Source organism: Pavona decussata, unplaced genomic scaffold, assembly GCF_977016875.1.
Source record: "Pavona decussata unplaced genomic scaffold, jaPavDecu1.1 SCAFFOLD_156, whole genome shotgun sequence".
Taxonomy (NCBI): Eukaryota; Metazoa; Cnidaria; class Anthozoa; order Scleractinia; family Agariciidae; genus Pavona; species Pavona decussata.
Window position 1 is genome coordinate 2,575,121 of NW_028145568.1, and position 19,237 is coordinate 2,594,357.

Sequence of the window (19,237 nt, forward strand, 5' to 3'; positions counted from 1 at the left end):
TGGACAGTTGTTTCAAGTTCTTTCTGTGTATTGAAGAGAAGTTGCTGAAAACTGATTGTAGTTTGTCCTTCCTCGGGTAAATCTAGTAATATTTTCTTTCCGGTGTTCTAAGAGCAATTGAATTTTAGAAAAAAGGCCCCTTGTCAAATCTTTGAGCAATTTTACCCAAATTACAGCAAAATCGCCGTGACAGGGCCCCTTTAAAGATCAGGAATGCGCCCCCAGCAACCGTCATCGGCGAGCAGCCGTGGATGAACAATTGTTTTACAGAGTGGAAACGTGAGAACTTTTAAAAGAAAATCTGGAATATCGGAGTTAAAAATCGATGCTTATTAAATTGTTTAAGATGTGGGTGAATTTCCCCTTTTTTGCGCTGCGAAAAAAATATCGTTGCTGCCAAGGTGCAATTAAAGCTGCAGTAGCTTAAATCTGACTCCTTGTAGCTTTGAAATAGGAACTGATTGAGGCCAAGTTTTTTGCTGAAAATAACCAAATAGCTACATCCCTGTTATTTTGAGCAAAGGTAAACGAAAATCAGACGTTTGCCGTAAGCGTGGTGCTAATTCTCTCTAAAGCGCGGCAATAAGTCACTATTGTTACCAGGAAGAGTGAATTCCATAGTACGTACGGTGTTCAGCTATAAGGTTATTTCCGACATTTTTTTCTTCAATTGATTAAATAATTTTTTCCCTTATTCTCGTCTCCCGTTAGTCTTTCCGTTATCAAAATTTACAGTTTTAACAAGCCTTTGCCTGCTGAACGCTGGCCCCGATTTACGGCCTTTCACAATGAGCAGCCGCTGTCAAGCTCATCACAGAAGCCAAGGGGGTTTGTTTTTTAAAGAAACTTGTTCTGCGTGGTGAGGGAGTGGAAGCGACTGTTTTTATCAACTGAGTTCGTAAGGTAATTCAGTCGACCGCCATGAAGAAATTCGAGTGCTGACGTTTCGAGCGTTAGCCCTTCGTCAAAGCGATTCTCGCGAATGGAAAACGGTGGAGACGTCGGCACTCAATTCTCTTTACAGTGGCCAACAGTTGATAAAACCAACAGATTTCATCACTAAAGTTGCTTCTTTCTATTGGGTTTTTGGAGCTTGTGTCATTTCCAAAGAAAAATGCGTTTGTGAAAAATTCACTACTGCTTTAAGTTGCACACACAAAGGTCACAAAACTGCGATGGTCCCTCATTTGTTAATTCTTTCCTCCACAGTTTAAATACGTGAAAGTTAATGTGCGTTTCGCTTCGCCTCGTCTCTGCCTCAGTTAATATTTACAAATAACTGTTATGTTGTTTACAGCTCTGAAGTACAGTGTGTTATGACGAGGTGGCTTAACATACCTCCGCAATATAAAACAACATTCTGCACACATGAATGTACACAGTTAACTGATTTTTTTTATTTAGTTATTTATTTTTTTTTACTGAAATTAGACAGTACGATGAATACCTGCTCAATGAGTAGAAGCTAGTTTGGAGTTGACTCTGTCTTGCTATAAACCTCAAAACCTCAAATGGAAATTGTGTTGTTCTTTGGCTAACTAGTTTGCATTTCGATATCAGCAGCACTGAAGTCATGTCTGACCTCGCTTCCACTCAAAGGCCAGGTTACTAAGCACACAACTGTAGAATGGACTGAATATAAATCCTGGCAAACGTCAGAAACGAACAACTCTATTTGTGATAGAATAAAAAAGCTAGACCTACATCAGTGACTTAGCGTTTGAGTGACGATGAAATAATCACGAAGTATAAGTAAAAATTGATGCTTCGTAAATTACTCGGTTGGTTATATTTGAGTAAAAGTGTTGAGAAGAATTTCTCCTTTTTGGTTCCGTGACCAAGCAAGGACACCCAACGGCTTGTTTCGACGTGATATCTGTTTGGAAGGAAAAGCAGAATAAAGAGGACAATATTTTCCTTAAAATAACCAAGTGGCTCCATCACGGCCTTTTTTTTTTTACATTTCCTGCGGTTTGAGCTCTCTTTTCGTGTTTAGGTACAAACATATCAAACATTGACATTTCAAAGTTATAGCAAAATGTTCATGGTTTCATGTTGATGGTTTCGCGCTCTAATGATTGACGACAGTTTTGTTTAAAATTTTAATTATAAAAAACCCGAAGAAAGTCATTGGTATCGTGCTTATGGGTCTATGCTCAGTTACAAGAAGGTTATGTGAGGCTCGTTTTCCCCAATAATTGAACTTGTCGCTGCGTATCGTCTCCCTTTAGTCTTTGTTGTTTCAAACGTTACAGTTTTTACAGAGACCTTGCTTGGCGACCTCTCCATCTTGTCCTCAGAGGAGGGCGTTTCACATTGCGCAGCCGCTGAAAGTTGTTCTTCAAGCTCACCAGATTCACCCCACTGTGATACGATGATAGGCGAGACCCCCGCAGTTTGGGAACGTCTTCGAAAGCGATGAGAAATCGACTTCTTGCGCAACTTGCTTCTCTCAATTAATCTTTGAAGGAGAGATTTTCCCACTAGTGCAAGTGGAGTAAAAAATATCACGCCAAGCAAGATAAGAACGTGAGGGTTAGAACCTGGGTTATCTGCGAAGAAAAATACAAGTACAGGAAATTCAATCCCCTGGCCAACCAGATTGAATACGTACGTATGTTCCGTTTTAGTTTTGGTTTGATTTTTTGTCTTTTGTGTCATATTCATGTGATATGATATGTCAACGCGAGGTCGGATGATTCAAAACGTGGAATTGGGTTGAAAATAAGAGGCACAACCGAATTTTTTTGTACCAATTTCGAGGTGTTTGGAAATCGGAGGAAACACTCTCTCGAGTGCATGATGTAGCTCCTTAAACAATTAGTAATTCTTGGAGAAATTCAAACCAAGAGTGCAGCTCAGTCAGTTATGATAATTAAGACCACATTTCCAAACCTCCTTCACAGTGGTGATTTCCTTTGTTTCAGCTTCATGAATGATTATTTTTTGAGAAAATAATGTTCCGGACTGATAGAAAAAAAAAAAAAAAAAGAAAGAAATGTAACCAACAAATTGCAAGAACGGCAAATATAAGTTACGAGAAACCAGTTTCTTGGAGGTCTTTCAAAGAATTTACACCGGGTCTTGCATTTTGATTAATCATTTGAAACAGAAATAACAAAGTAACTGTAATTTTTCAAGTATATGTTTGCATAAAAATGTTACCAAAAAAGTAAATAGGCCATTTTACAGTTGTGTGCTTAGTGACCTGGTCTTTGATTCTAAGCGAGGCTGGAGGTGACCTTGTTTTGATACAGACCTCACTGCTTTTCATATGTAAATGCAAATAGTTAGCATAAGAACAGTTTGATCTGCATATGAAAAGCAGTGAGGTTTGTATCAAAACAAGGTCACCTCCAGCCTCGCTTAGAATCAAAGACCAGGTCACTTAGCACACAACTGTAAAATGGGCTATTGTACCGCGAGAAGCATGGCAAAAGGCTGGTGGAGTAGGGCAAAGGTCTGCCGTTTGCTCTCGCTAAATTGCAGCATAGTGGGTTATCTTTCAAAGATATTCTTGTATTCCAACACTCCCGAAAGGCACAATGGGAAGTACATACGTATATGACGTTGGATGTACGTCATATACGTACAGCCGCCATCTTGGATTCACCATTTTGGATTTCTCAATATCTCCAAAACTTAGTGAACAGTTAAAATTGACCCTAAAATAATCAAAACCAGTACAGAAACGCTAAAATGTTAACAAATGTAAAAGTAACGACCCGACACCGATAAAGTCTTACAAAAAGGCCAGAGACTGAAATTTTCGAAAAACACGACGCGAACAGCTAAATGTCAGCAAATTGTTGCCAGTTAAATTTAAGGAAAAGTTACAAAGTTTGGTGGTGTTTTCTTTAAGATTAAAAAAGCTGAAAACGGTGAACTGGTTTAGGATAGGATGGAATAACTTTATTTACACACGGTAGTTCCATCAGCTACATAATTATCATTATCAACTAACTATCTATCTACCTAACTTTTCTTGGAGGCCGTGCTTGAAATCTTACCTAAAAGTCAATTTAGTCTTAAAATCATTCAAGAAGTCGCTTGGCGTAATTTTATGAACCTTCAGACGCGTGCCTATACTTACCAACACTGTAAGCGACAAACCCAGCCATGAATCCTCGATTTCCAGTCACCACATCACTTTTGAACTGAATAAATATCGAGTCTCTGTCAATGGTAAGAGAAAATGGCGCTTTTCTTCCACATTCTTTGTTGTTCATCACGGATTTTCCTCTGTTAAAAGCAGCTTAATGATGAAAAGAAGTGAAACAGTTAACGGTAGAATTAAGGGTAACAAGACGATTACCCCCCCCCCACCCCCCTCAAAAAAATAATTAAAATGGAAAAAGTATAAAATAACATATTTAACTTTTCCTGTCAAATTCAGGTTAAAGACTTCATATTTGATTTTGCTTTATTTTTATTGGTACACACTTTGAGAAGGACGAAAATGAATTTACCAAGACTTGTTTGCAAACGTCCCTTAAGTGAAGGTGCATGGTGCTCAGATTAATATTAACAGTTTACTGATTTGCGTAGGATCACCAAATTAGTGGCGGTGTTACTAAGTGACTAAATGGTAAGGGTTTGACACTACACTCTAATGTTTTGCAGTTTGTAAAAGGGCTATTTTGGTACCCAGTAATCATATGCAGTGTATCGAATTACCTCCAGTTTTTACTTCCACAAAGTCAGCTTTCGCGCATGCGTCAGTCGATCTAACGTCAAAGTCGAAGAACACCAGCTTCAGATGCAAACCAGGCCTGGTGGTCAGGTGCCACACACAGTCCACGTACCGGGGGTAGGGTAGGGGCCAGTGCGGGGAGAAGATATTTCCATGCCTCGCATTGGAATGCTGTTCTTTGCCGCAACCAACTGAAAGATGTAATTAATTTTGAGACCGTCAATTAAAGAATAGATTATCTGATAAATAACTAAGATTGGTTTGAAGACTGGGCTTTGATCGCAATTATTTTTCATTTTCAGATATCAATTAGTTGTTGGTAGCATAAAAGGCAATGGTTGATTGCTTTCTGATCGGCAGCGTTAATTCGCGAGTTATTCCAAACTCCTAAGAGGGAGACTCAAGTTAAACCTACTTTTAGACCAAAAAAATTTTTTCCGTACTTTCTAGTTTCATTTAAACCTTGAAACGGAAGAAACGGATACCATCCATTTCCTATCTGAGAAAATTAGTCAAAATTTGTTTTCAGATGCAAATGGCCGCGAAATCTATACCTTCGTTTGTAAGCAAAACAAACACCACGCAATTTGATAAGGGGGAAAATGTTTAAAGGAACCTCCAGTCTTACAACAAATTCACATTAAATTATGGGAAATAATTATTGAAAGCTTAATTCAAAAAGTAGAGATAGGATTTCAGTGTCCTGAAAACTAGATTTTATTTTTTATCGCCTATTTTCGCTTTGAAAGTTTCTGCGCGCCGCCATTTTGGATTCCATGGCGTTATATGGTTGCCGATTATTCTGCCCAAAAGAACTTTGTTTCCTAACAGTAGCTGCAACCGCATGGCGTCGTAAAATCCAAAATGGCAGCGCCCGAGAATGGGCAGTAATCATATACAATTTTTAGAGCTCTAAAATGCTATCTGTTTAAAAATATTATTATTATCTACACGTTTTAAACAAAGCTCTGAAATTCAGACACTGTTTCTAACAATTTAACGTCAAGTGGCTGTAAGAGTGGATATTAGCTATAAGCAAATATACTTACAGTAGTTCTGGGATATGGCTGAAACAAGAAAAACAGTAACTAGTTATTTTCAGACTTGAATGACTGTGGTAATGTTGTGCATTTAATGTCTGGACATTGGTAAAAAACTATCTACCCTGGCCTTCGATCTTCAACAATTAGGTTGGACACACACACACAATGGCTGGACAGTATTTGTTGTCATTATGACAATAAGTTATTGTTAAAAAAAACTGAGCATTAAAAAGGACAAAAGATATTAAAAACGTAAATAACCTTTCGTATTCTGGCTGATATAGTTCGGACTGGCAGCTGAACGCGCTAAATCTTGTAGATTTTTTTGTACCGTTTAGCCTTCTGGACGTCCTCAGTTTGAAAATAAATTTTGCAAAATGAGCCCTGAGCAGGCAAAGAACATTTCAACTATAATATGTTATTAGTTAGGGTGTTTTCTTCATGAAATTTTGAACAGTACTCAAAACAACTGGTATAAACCAGCTAATGACGCGACGACCTGATAGAAGTTTTGAATACCTTGTTTTGACCCTGAAATTGTAGTTCTTCTAATCCTTTTTCACAGTAATTTATAACGTTAATATAGGCCAATTAACGAAAAACCCCTGACAGGAATTCAGGAAATTTTTGCAGACGTTTGAATGAAGACGGACAAAATTTTTAGACTTAAGGAAACTACAAGTTCGGTATTCTAGAAGACAAGACTCGCAAACTTGGCGTTTTTACTAATTTTAAGGTGCTCTGTCCAGCAGTGTTGATGGTTTTTCGCTACCTGGGTTACAGCAGTAATTAAAATTACCGAGATAAAGGTCTATGTCATGTTCTTCGTCTCCAACGTCATGAAAGGGGAAGGAGCGCGAAGAAGAGGTTGTGAAAGTCGTATTAATTGAGCATGCGTGACTTCATTCTACGACCTTACGCAGCTGCGGCTCTTTGCCTCCATTATGGATTCCTGCAGTTGGTATTTTCAGAGTTTTGATTGGTCCAGTGCCCATGGGACAGACTCGTACCCAGTCGCTATTTACCTGTTTTGTGGGGTGAGAAGATTGGATACGAGGATGGATTGAGGTGCGCGGGGTGTCATGGGAAGAGGGAAAGTAAAATTAGCGACTGGCAGATTTCGTTTGACAGATCCGTGCAATCGTGCGTGGAACCGTGCAGTGCTCTTTTTCAAGAAAACGGAGTAATTTAAGACACTTCTTGCAGTCAAAATTCACTGCGGGTTCTAGTTTGGCATTTAACGGGCTAAAGCATTCGTCCGATGAGCGATTTCTTTTTTGTTTGCTTGTAATGTAGTGCTTCCGTAATGGCTTCTTCGTGGGAACATTCGCGGAAAGACGATGTCGGTGATTTAGACGGTTCTTTCAGTGAGTTGTGGATCGAAGGTTAGTATCACAGTCATATTTCGTCTTTCCGCGAATATTCCCGTGAAGAAGCCATTACGGCAACCCGACATGCCAAGCCAACAAAAAAGAAATCACTCTTCGGGCGAACGCTATATTGGATCGAAATCTGCCAGTCGCTATTTTTCCTTCCCCTCTTCCCATGACACCCCGCGCGCGTCAATCCATCTTCGTATCCAATCTTCTCACCCCACAAAACACGTAAATAGCGACTGGGTACGAGTCTGGCCATGGGATATCATCCATTATGCCATAGCTGAAAAATAGCGGGCATTAAATTGTCTTGAGGGTTGCTCTTGCAAAGCGAAATTAGCAAGACCTAGCAATATTTCTTGGTCGTTTTTAATAAACAATTATTCGAGTCGGGGTTGGGTATAGAATGATAATAGCCAACTCGGCGCATGCCATCTATCATCTCATGTCCAACAAGGGTGCACGCGAGTGGAGTAATTGTTAATTATCACGCCTCTGGAATAATAATGATTAGAACAATGTTGCTGAAAAGATCCTTGTTCCCGAAAAAAAGCTCTATCTGTGACTTTGCCTGGAAAATTTCAGCAACTCTTCTGTATCTAATAAGATTTTCAGTTATAATAGTCAGTCTACCCATCCATCGATGAATGCCTGCATTCAGGCAGAAAACGTCCAGGAAAGGAGCATGCATGTAACGACAAATGGATGCTTATTGCCTGAATACGTGCATGCTTGCATGCATTCTCCGTGGATCCATCCATCCGTCCGTCCGTCCGTCCGTCCATTCATTTCCCTTTCCATCAACCATTTGGACTATCAATTTTCCCTCAGACCCTCAAGTGATATCTCAGATCGAACCGAGAACCTACCTCTTGACAATAACCGCTGATTATATACAGCTTTAAACTCGGATCGAGGGCTTGATTCAAATGCGACAAATCCGTGAAGCACAATTTGAAGGCAGTGATCAGGAGAATATATTACAGGAAGTGTCATCTGGCCACAGAACTTTCCAATGGATTTAGGATTGTTACAACCGAGAAATAATTCCACATAATCTCCACCCGAGCATTCCGGCATAGCAGCCGTGAAATAAAACTTCGTGAATTGCAGCTCGACATGGCGAGATTCCGAGCTGTTTCTCAGCTCAATATTCCACTTGCAGGTGTACTCTAGGAAGTCAGTTTGTTCAGGGGTAGGAAAGAAGCTTTTTATTGTTCCGTTCAGATTTGTGAGGTTTGTTTCACATCCTGCGAAAGAGTAAAAATCTTCGTTGTAAGTTGCTTTCAACAAAAACGTTAAAGCATTCTCTGTTCTATTATACTATTCTTGTAACTTTAGAGCCGTTTTATAACATATCTGCCGTAAATTCCTGCTAATGTTTTAGAACTTCGCATAAAATGTAAGTGCCAGGTCAGAGATCAGGCCACCCCCATCTCCCTCTTAATTCGCAGTTCTTACCAGGAGTCCAATTCAAATTTACACCTGTTTAAACCATACCACGTATGCATTTTGTAGACTAAATATGCTTAAAAATGCATGAAATGGGATCTCTTCAACAAAAAATGTTTGCCTCCAAATCGGGTTGTGAATCGTTGCTCATGATCAGTTTTTATTTGACGACCAGAAATACATCGACATTCCTCGCATTAGGGGCTACTCGCTTGCGAAATTAGTCTGTATAAAAACATTTGTAGCTTACATTTTGGTAAATAGCAAAGGGCATTTTATAGTACGTCAATAAATGTCCTCAGAAATATTTTGATATTATCGTGATTCTTTTCCGGGAGTTAAACAGTGTTTATTTATCCAGAAAATAAGAATATTCACGTGTCTCTCCCCGTCAGTAGCGTTAAACGTATTATGCTTTTCTCCAACGACGAGAAAGCCTTCAATCTTTGAGCATGTGAAGGGTCATGAAGGTTGCCTTGGTAACGTACATCTCGAAAATTAATATTTTGTTTTAAAGACGCTTACTTCAAAAGCCACCGCAATCTTATTTGGCTCAGAGTTTGCAAATATAATGCCAAAATATTAAATAAAGTAAGTCATATTTCTTTGATATTCAAAACCAGCCACAATCTAACGTCGGGTAATGAGACGTCGAAATTAAGGAATAAAAGAGTTATTTTTGTCTTAGCTGTAGGTCATAAACGTCCATGTTACGATGAAATATTACAAATTAGCATACCTCTAACTTGGATCTCCGCGAAGCATCTTGTCAACACAACCAAACAACAGCCCAACCGATAAACTAAACTCATTTGCGCTTGCTTACAGGGCCATTCCGGTCACGTTTGATGAGAAAGAAAATTCATTTTCTGAAAGAAATTTCAGGTGCTTTAAGGAGGCCATTAGTAACCGTAGCAACCGCTTAAGAGAGGCTGACACGCAAAGTAATATTTAAGTGTGAAAGCCGTCTAATTAGGCAGTGATGAATCCAAATGGATTACCACATAGAATTGAAGTAAAAATAAGTGGTTTAATATTCAGGGAAACTGCCAGATTTTTATTTTCTTCTTCACGTACTTTAAGGCTTTTACAACATGATTAAAATTTCTTGTCACACTTCCTTCCGCGGTTTTAAGATAAAAATAATCGTTTTGAGCTGCGTCGTCCTTCGAACAAGCCCATCTTTGGCATCAAATTCTCTGAGGGCCTTGCTTGGGAATAATCATTGCTTTAAACTCAGAAAGTGTTTTGACGAATTAAGCGTCTCTTTGAAAGCTAAATTGAATTGTTACCAATTATTTTTCCTTACATACGTGGCAGTTGAAAAACAGAATGATGTAAGAATGCAGTAAGGGTTGAAAAAAAGTGTGAACTGTAAAATGTACCTGCCGTTATCGGTGAAACAACGATGAACTACCAGCCAGCGTCAATTTCACGTATTTTTTTTTTTATCTTCAAACATCCTAGGAATAAAATTGTTGCGATTAAGCCAACGCTCATGTGAATAATTAATCATTGGGCGATTTGCACCGACACACGTAAGGCTTCATTAGCGAAAATCGCTGTTTTGTTCACAAATACGCACTAAAACTTTAGGACGAGAAGTTATTAATTTTTTTGGTGTCGGACAAAACACATTCTCAATACATTTTGGAATGATTACCTCAAAACTTAAGATTGAAGTTCACTTCCACCGCATTCAGGGTTAGCCTTCATCTTCCGCTGATTAATCATTTAATTCACCCCGGGAAGCAGTTGTTTTTAATTCTACGCAGCGCAGGACTTTATTATGCAAATTTTGCATCTTATATCCACATAGAGTGTTTTGCTGGGTTTTCAGGGGAGAAATAGCACATTGTATGAAACTTTAACACCCATGAAACTAAAAAAAAAAACTAAAGTAACAGCGTTAATGAAATAGTCAAACTTGAATTTGAAGTTGAAATCGATTTAGGTCAATATATTGACAAAACTTGTCAGTACTTCTGTAAGAGAAAGAGATCATCACGAGAGATAGGCACGTCTCAAGTTATTTTTGGAACTTACCAGTCCTTTGCTGATAGTGGGGCCACGCGTGTTGCGCGGGTGTTTTCTTGGGTTGTTCTGAATTAAAATTCAAATTATAGCTGTTTTCTCACTAATTTTACTGAATTTGTCCAGAAAAACAGAAACACAAATTAATGATTTCATTCAACTAGATTATTATGCTAAGATAAAGCGGATAGCTAATATTTCTACTTGCTTCTGTTTATCTAAAATGATCAATGGGAAATCGGAGGGCCATCGAAAGGGAAGAATCGCAGGGAAACAGGTATTTTATGCGGAAGGAGAAGTGAAATCAAATAAACACAGGACAACAGATCAGCAAGGTTAGATGATGCTTTATTCAAGTGTAGATAACAGTCAGCGTTTTGTCTGGGACAACACTGTTTGAATTCCATGTTCAACGGCTTCCATTCTGTAGATTGTCTTGAGTGGAAAAACAACTTGCAAAACGCTTTTCACGATTCCAGACGTATTTTGAATTAAGAATCATCATATCACACCCAGCTATGGATTATTATGAAAGGAAGCAAACGTCTGCTTATTTTTCTGATTATGTTAAATAAGAAGACAGGCTCGGTTTTTCTATTGACCGATAATTCGCCCCAAGCCAACCATCAAAGGCGGTAGAAGGTCCATCTAAATGTCAAATTTACATGTTAGTTAGTTAATGGTTTTTATTTCAAAAATTTGTTTTCCTATTTGCAATATTTTTTCTTTCTTTTCGATATTGTATAATTATTGTATTTTTCTCTGTAAATAAAGCAAAATTTATTTTAAAAACGTTGGTAGAGACCGAGATCGAGTAGTCTAATTGTGACCTATCATTTCAACAAATTCAAGAAATTTGGCACAAGCTGTTTATCTTATTACCTAGTTGGCTTCAATTCTTACACGTCCTCCCAGGGAGTCTATGTTGAAAATTAGACTACCTTTGAGCAGCCAATGAGATTGCGAGTTTGCCTAACAGCCGGTCACCTGTTTCCTTAATGTTAATGGTTGATATTTTGTGGACCACCATTTATTTTGAGAAACTCCATTTATTTGGAAAGCAACATCCTGTTCGAGACTTGTATGTTTCCATACTATTTTGTTAAGTGTAATGTTGTTTCTAAAAGAATATAGTCTTACAAGCAAATATTTTAAGAAATTAAAACTTTTTAAGTATCGCCTTCTCTCCTGCAGTGCAGTCTCTGTGAAAGAAAGAATGAAAGAAAACAAAGGGGTCTTGTTTATAAAACTTTCAGACTGAAGTCAATTTAGTAGCCGACAGCTGTTTCTGTGCAGTCAGGAAGGATGAATAATTACGACATTTTCGCTAATTCTCTTGACGGAAACTGACAATGGTCTCTTTTATAGCCTTTAGCGACATTCTCCAACGAGGTATAAACGTATCTACATAAATTAACCATAATTTCTACGGCGAGAAGCCAGTTTTGAAGTTAAGCGTTCACAATTAAGTTTACTCAGATGTCCTAGCCTTATAAATTACTTCAAAATGGAGCCATGTCCAAGAATTTAAGGAATCAGTCCTTCAAATTGGTACACTCCATTTGCGGATGGACTAGTTTTGCCAGCCAGCTCTGACAAATAGAAAGCAAAATAGTAAGTTTTAAAGTTGTTAAAAAAAAACAATCCACGGCGACTTTATGTATCTGGACAAACGCCATTCGTACAGAAAGGGATCCGCCGCAAGTTTTACAAAGAAATGGCTCTGGAAAACCTCAAAGGAAAAATAAAATGATTTTTTGTTTAGACATAGTTTGTATCATGATATAGATTGCAGGAAACGTAGCTTAGAATCTCCGGTTGAAGATGCAGTAATCAGGAAGAAATACCATGGCTAAGAAATGTCTGTTGATGAGTGCTACTTCCTTTCTGATATACCTAATTTTTTTGATAACTAAGGATTTGGAAAAACATTTAATTTTGCACATTCTTTCGTTTTACTCCATCTCGTTTTATTCTAATGTAATTTTACACCTTCTTTTCTTTATATAACGTTACCAATCTTATTATAATTTACATTTGATAATGGTGACATGTCGTCGCCGAAACGTCATGTTTTAATATCGCTACTTTTTATTCTAATTTTTTTTCTTATGTAAATATTACCCAATTCCATGTGTGCGATAATAACAGCGCAAACGAGGTTGTTGCTCACATTGCTCGTTGCGTTCTCAGCCGGGTGGTTATGAAAGCTAAAAACCCAAACAGCGTCGAATACAGCCAAATACTGATTCACACGGCTGAGATTTTCTTTTTTGTGCGCTTACCCTTGTACCACAGCGGTTTGCAAACCGCGATAATAAACCACAGGCAAACCAACAACTGTCACGAAGGAGCTGTTTTGGCTAGGGATGACATGACTCGTGCAGTTTTAAGTGGGCACTGACACGAAGATTTGGCTGTCTTTTGGCCAAATCTCTTCATAGATATGACAAACAACCTTTTCTCTTGCGCGAAATTGCTCTTATAGAGGAAGGAGGAACAAAATGTGATCAGTTTTTAACGATTTCTCTAAGTGCAATAGGAGAACTTGAACAAATTGGCCAATATGTTGCAATTCATTTCCTCTGTTATCTCAAATATCTGCCCATTTTATTAACTAGGAATCATAAAAAAAAAACCCAATTTTTCTCCCAGTGAAAAAGGATAATTTGAACATTAATTCTGTCTATTCAAACGTTGGTAACTGGAAGATATCACGTTTCAAAGTTGTTAGTGTGAGACAGGATTTTTTAGCGCTCGGAAATTTTGCATTTTTGCCCCAGCTAGCACACCATCCCGCAAACATTGTTACCGTTTAATTCCAACCGTGTTAATGTAAAAATGAAGTATTGGTGGTAAGATAAAAAAAAGAAAATAAGATTTTGTAGAATTCTTATCACATACGAGATGTAAAGTATTCTCTGATCATGAAGCACTGTTGCCTCACAAAAGCAGAATGTACTCTTTTGTTTCATCATATAGTAAGTTCAAGAGCATATGAATTTTTATTTTGTGAAACAAATGTGAAAATCGATTTTGAAGGCTTCAAAAGAAGTACGTTTTCGATGTGCGAAAAATAGCCCAGGCAGATTTTTTCCATGCTATAAATTCAACAGGCTTGAATTCGAACAACAATATGATAAATGTCAAGCCATTGAAACATAGCAATTAAATTCCACTCAAAAATATGCCTTTTCTATCGGCTAGTGATTGGTTGCAGCTTCTAATCCATATTCATGACAAAGTGCAGAATTCGCGTCAAACCAAGCAACGCCTTTGCGAGTGAGGACGTATGAAGTGACCTCTGTCGTTGAAACTTTACTGATACGCCAGGAGCATCAAAGACTTTGAAGAAAGGAATATTCGCTTCACTAAGACGCATGTGGTAAGTGTCCAATTCCGTTAAATGTTTTCAATACGTAAAATTCCGAATTCAGTTGTTGAGCGCGTCCTGGAGTTTCGTTTTATTGAAGTTACTACGTAGGTTACTATTCGCTCTGCGAGTTTTAGATTTAAACAAATTAAAGAAGAAATAAAAGTGTATAAAAGCTGCGGCAGAGTTGAAAATAAATATACTGAATTTTAGGTTCCTTTATGTGACAAGAACTTTTCCAAATTGTTCGAAATGGCCACGTGCTGAAAACTTTGTCAACTCAGTTTTGCATAAAGTTGAAAACGCATTTAATCATGTGTTTTCATTATTCTCTCACTTTGAAAAACTCATAAATATACGACAGTATAGTTGTTCGTGTAAAATCAATTTGTTGTTTTGAAAATTGGGTACAATTTCATTGTCGGTTCACCTAAAATCTCCAAATTTGTTAGCTGGCTTAAAACTTTCGTAAAGTGTAACCACTCAGATGATAGCTACTGAGCAGTACTTTCCTGTTGTGCTGATTGTTTCTCGTTACTTTGGGAAATTAAACTTGGGAATATTCTCGAATGTTTATTTGGGCTGTACTGAGAGTAAGAGGATTAAGTTTCAAGGAAAAATTCGTCATGATGATAATGATGATGACTACGTACGATTTCGGCGACGATAAATGTTATTAAAGTGTCAAAGTACTTAGAATAGCACAAGTGATGGCTTTGCATTGGCATATTTGTTGCACACAAACTCATGTGTTTTGTTTGTTTTATTTTCAGAAAGGACATTTTCAAGAGAAAGAATACTGAACAGGAGGAGCAAAAGGATCAGAAGAAAAGGAAGTATCACTGAACTGAAGCAACTGGGAAAAGATAAGATTTAATTTTTGTATAAATAAAATACCTTTAAAAGATGGTTGCGGTATATGACAAAAAATTGTAATCTTCAATTCACAGTGAATTCAGCAGCATTTAATGGGTGATGTCTTCACCAAAAATATTACAGGTTTCAATTTTGTAAGATTTTAACCATTTTGTGAGAGGACAGGTTCAGGGAAATTAGGTGATAATTTTAGTGAAAAATGCTGACGTTGGAATATACGTTTGCTTAATTTTTAAAACACAGCTACGAATTTCTTTCAATCTTTGTTAAATATACCGGCCACTTTCTTTTGAAGGTATCATTTTGCAGATCGGTTAAGACACTTTTGGCGTTAACTCTGAGCGATTAGTCCATTCTGACAAATTTTAAGGCCATATTTTTGCGATTTCAATTTGTTTTATGTATAGATACAACTTGAAACCTTAGTTAATTTCTTTTTAAAGTAATATTTTATGGGCATCTGGAAAATGTTAACATCGGCGATCGCTCAGAGTTACGTTTTTTGAAAGTCGGTTGAGTTATTTTTCAGTCATGTCTTGTTGCCAAGGTGGAACTGCATGTTGCATAAAATGAAAATGAAAAATAACACTGGATAAAAGAACAACTCGATCAATTTCTGAAGAAGCAATTGTTTTGGTTTTTTTTTGAAGAATTTCAGCGAAATCTAAACCCAATTTCTTGGCTGCCGAAACATGGGAAAAAAATATTAAGATAGACAAATTTGATGGAATTGAAAACATCCAACAGAAATGTTTCTTTTCGTTGGTCAATATAAAATTACCTGATTGCTTACAGTCTTAAATCATATATTTTTGTCTGAAATGGAAAGGTTGTTGATGGGCTAGACCTCTGGACTGGATTAGAAAGGAAATAGGAGCTTAAATTTCAAAAAATGTTCTTCAGGTTTTTGGATCTCTCCCTTTCTTGGTTAATTCGATATGAAATTGCCTGATTGTGTACGGAATTCTACGGTGGCCGGTATGGACAAAACACCCGCAAACTTAATAAAATGCGTGCAAACTTAGTAAAATTCACGCAAACTTTATCAATTGCACGCAAACTAAAAAAAAGTGCGAGCAAACTTAATAAAATGCATGCAAACTTAATAAAATGCACGCAAACTCTAATAAGTGCATCCACATTTTATAAATGACGTACAAACTTAACAAAATGATTACAAACGTAATAAAATACTAAACTTACAAACTTAATTTAATACACGCAAACTTAAAAAAGAGCATGCAAGTTTTAAAAAGTGTGTGCAAACTTAAAAAAATGCACAAAAATGTTATAAATTACACGCAAATTTTATAAATCGCATGCAAGCTCACACAACTTAACAAATTTTAAAACAAGCACGCAAACTTAAAAAATTGCATGCAAACTTAATAAAATTGCTCCACATTTTTAAAAATGCAGAGGCTACAAACTTAAAAAAGTGCCTACAGACTTTGTAAAATGTACGCAAGCAAACTTAAAAAATGACAGGCAAATTTTGTAAAACAAACCCAAACTTAGTAAAATGGCTACAAAGTTAATTCGATGCAAAACTAACCAACTTAAAAAAAGTGCGAGTAAACTTAAATAAACGCGCGCAAACCATACATTTCTGAATGGTTACTAAACCGTACGAAGGAGGCCAGGTTGCCGACAAACTATCAACTACTCGGTAACAAAAGGTCAGTATTAAGCTTTCTGTTTTATTATTTTCGCGTATTTCTAGCACATCTTTGACTGAAGAGAGATCAAGAACAATTCTGTTTTTTAGTTTATACTCCAATTGGTTTGATTACATGAAAAGGTCACATATTTTAAGCTCTTTCAACCGAAAACGTTGATGGAATGAAAATGTTAATGGAAGGTGGGGACGTCCAGTGCTATAAAAGTTGTATTCTAGTGCCTGCAGGAAATGCATTCTGCGTAGCTAACCCGGCCAAAGACTGATGGTTCTTTATCAGTACAGAAATGGAAGATCCGAAATCCTCACTCGTAAGCAAAGAGTGTGGAAATGATTACGAGTCTATAACTGTTTCTCTTTGATCGTGATCTCACTCCAATCCATAACATTGAGTATTTAATATATGGGATGACCGAGCAGTAGATAGTTGTGTTTAATGCTCTGTATTTTTTCCAAACAGATTATGGTCTCGAGTGACCTAACCATGGTGTCCATTTTGCTGTGCATGTGTTTGTTGTTGGGATTACTGCCAAATCTGGCAATTTCATTGCCGAGAAGTCCAATGTTGACTGATTACAATACACTTCAAGAATGCATTCTTAGTTACTTCAAAGCAGGTTATACTTACAGAAAGATAGCGTTTTTCTTGGGATCAGTCTATGGAGTGTTTATGACAGTCAGATCATTGAGATACTTACTCAACAAAGTCTATGGTGTATACAGGCAAGGGAATGCTTCTCCTGACTGGCTAATTCGCCATGCCATAAGACGTGAACTCAATGGGCCAGGAAAATTAGCAGGATATCGTTTTATGACAAAGGTTTTACGGCAGAAGTACCATCTTAGAGTATCTAGAGATCAGGTCATGATATTATTAAGAGAGTGTGATCCTGAAGGAAGTGCATCTCGTCAAAAAAGGCGGTTATCTCGGCGTATCTATAGATGCCCAGGCCCCAATGGAACTTGGCATATTGATGGCTATGACAAAATGAAACCGTTTGGATTTTGCATCAGTGGGTGTGTTGATGGTTATTCAAGAAGAATCATGTTTTTAGAAGTTGCTTCCAGTAACAATGACCCCAAAATAATAGCTGGATACTTCCTGAAGTGTGTAAAAGAAGTTGGAAGATGCCCAAGGCTAGTACAGACAGACTGTGGAACTGAAAATGGCATTATTGCCAGTTTGCAATCAGTTTTCCGTAGCCAAGACCAAGACCAGTTTTCTGGACTTAGAAGCCATAGATATGGGACCTCAACGTCAAACCAACGGATAGAAGCTTGGTGGTCCATCTTACGGAGATTTAGAAGTGAGTGGTGGATCAGTCTTTTTAAAGATTTAGCCAGTTATGGAGCGTTTCAGAGTGGTAACCAGAAACATATGTTTTGCCTACAATACTGTTTCATGGACCTGATTCAAAAGGACCTTGACGAAGTGGCAGAGCTGTGGAACAGTCATATCATTAGACCCAGCAGAATGGCAGAATGTCCTTCAGGCATACCTGACGAGATGTATTTTTTCCCTCAGAATTCTGGTAATTAAAAAAAAATACTGTAGTAAAGTGTTAGGCTGAGCTCTGTATGCTCGATAAAACCTGTCAGTGGAACACAAGGATTAGAAGCCAAACTTTAAGCTTTACCAGATTTATTTGAATTCATAATTTAATACAAACTTGAAGTCATTGGCTCATTGCAGAATTGAGGATCAAAGCTCAAGAATTAAAATGGGTGTTATTGACTTATTACCAATACTATTAAGTAATTCATCCAGACAGATCGCTTGGTCTGACATTCGGATAGTTTGAGAACATTCTTTTTTCTCTGCAGGTGGTATTGACTTGAAATACCAAGTAACAAGTGTAATGTTACAAATGGCAGAGGCTTATACCAGCGGTAAGGGTTCTTGTTGTGGAAGCAGAGATTTTGAAGAATATTTGGACTACATTATGCAAAGGAATGCTTTACAAAAGCCAACAGACTGGAAGAAAGCGTTAGAGGTTTACTTTAGGTTGACAACGTTAGCTGAAATGCAGTAATGACTTGAGAGGGTGCTTGGAAAAAAGCCTTTAGTGACTCTTTTGAGGCTAGCTCATGACCATTCACGTTTTGAATTTCACTGTCATGCAAGTTCTTGATAATAACTTTATATTAAGTATTTCAGTATTTTGCTATAAAACTACCAGTTATCATAGGGCAATGAGTGAAACCGGATTCCACTGCAGAAATGACTGGGAAAGATTTTTGTACATCTTCTTGTACAATCACCCAACATCCAATTTCGGGCTAGTTGTAGTGTTTGATAACAGTTATTCCTTTTTAATAACTTCTTTTAGTTGCAGCATTGTTTTCTGAAAATAGGTGTAAGTTAATCAACATATAACAAAGGGTAAACAGTTGCGTATCGATAGTAATTGTGATTGCTTAGGTTTCGCATAATGATTGACTAAAATCTAGCGCCACTTTCTCAACCAATCAGAAGCAAAAACAAAAAGGAATTGTTCTGGTTTGCACGCACGCGTTTCCCGCGCTGGGCGCCGGCTACGTGTAACTGCTACGAAATCTGATTGTTTTATTTGATTTTCTTCGTCTGTTGAGATTAGTCAAGTAAGTACTTCGGTCCTGGTTTTTTATGTCCACTTAATTAAAAATTAACGATTTCGTTGGTGGACTGTTCACTTTGTAGTAAAGTAGAGAAGGGAAGAGGATTATTTAAAA

The 19,237-nt window shown here is 37.4% G+C and overlaps 2 protein-coding genes and 2 long non-coding RNA genes across 9 annotated transcripts in view; 2 read left to right on the forward strand and 2 right to left on the reverse strand.

Moving 5' to 3' along the window:
- LOC146465265 (uncharacterized) overlaps positions 1-19,237 on the reverse strand; it is a 283,446-nt gene that overhangs the window by 186,787 nt on the left and 77,422 nt on the right. The window lies entirely within an intron of this gene.
- On the reverse strand, positions 1,391-10,718 carry LOC146465276 (protein tolkin-like). 4 transcript variants are annotated; one of them, XM_085128525.1, is made up of 9 exons: positions 10,611-10,701; positions 10,228-10,446; positions 9,950-10,027; positions 9,304-9,433; positions 7,982-8,362; positions 5,743-5,760; positions 4,678-4,884; positions 4,094-4,255; positions 1,391-2,552 (listed from the first exon to the last, which is right to left on the reverse strand). In XM_085128525.1, the coding sequence occupies exons 4-9, from the start codon at positions 9,374-9,376 to the stop codon at positions 2,161-2,163; spliced, it is 1,233 nt and encodes a 410-aa protein (XP_084984651.1). In that variant the 5' UTR covers positions 9,377-9,433; positions 9,950-10,027; positions 10,228-10,446; positions 10,611-10,701; the 3' UTR covers positions 1,391-2,160. The 4 variants fall into 4 exon arrangements, with proteins under 4 accessions (XP_084984651.1, XP_084984654.1, XP_084984653.1 ...); XM_085128528.1 differs by lacking the exon at positions 9,950-10,027; XM_085128527.1 differs by lacking the exon at positions 10,611-10,701 and having other exon boundaries at positions 10,228-10,559.
- Positions 10,822-15,690, forward strand: LOC146465277 (uncharacterized). Of its 2 annotated transcripts, none has more exons than XR_014868265.1 (2): positions 10,822-10,933; positions 14,745-15,690. It is a non-coding gene; the product is annotated as an uncharacterized LOC146465277 (long non-coding RNA). The 2 variants fall into 2 exon arrangements; XR_014868266.1 differs by lacking the exon at positions 10,822-10,933 and adding an exon at positions 13,868-13,983.
- LOC146465278 (uncharacterized) lies at positions 15,693-19,154 on the forward strand. 2 transcript variants are annotated; one of them, XM_085128520.1, is made up of 2 exons: positions 15,693-18,057; positions 18,350-19,154. In XM_085128520.1, the coding sequence occupies exons 1-2, from the start codon at positions 16,962-16,964 to the stop codon at positions 18,556-18,558; spliced, it is 1,305 nt and encodes a 434-aa protein (XP_084984646.1). In that variant the 5' UTR covers positions 15,693-16,961; the 3' UTR covers positions 18,559-19,154. The 2 variants fall into 2 exon arrangements, with proteins under 2 accessions (XP_084984646.1, XP_084984647.1); XM_085128521.1 differs by having other exon boundaries at positions 15,693-17,832.

Bases quoted from the DNA above. Each gene is read 5' to 3' on its own strand.
- LOC146465276 (XM_085128529.1), bottom strand. From the start codon at position 9,376: ATGAGTTTAGTTTATCGGTTGGGCTGTTGTTTGGTTGTGTTGACAAGA. The intron at 4,256-4,677 runs GTAATTCGATAC...TTCATCATTAAG, and splicing joins TGTGGAAGTAAAAACTGGAG to CTGCTTTTAACAGAGGAAAA. The intron at 2,553-4,093 runs GTAAGTATAGGC...TTTTCTTCGCAG, and splicing joins GTTTGTCGCTTACAGTGTTG to ATAACCCAGGTTCTAACCCT.
- LOC146465278 (XM_085128520.1), top strand. From the start codon at position 16,962: ATGCTCTGTATTTTTTCCAAACAGATTATGGTCTCGAGTGACCTAACC. The intron at 18,058-18,349 runs GTAATTAAAAAA...TTTTCTCTGCAG, and splicing joins TTTTTTCCCTCAGAATTCTG to GTGGTATTGACTTGAAATAC.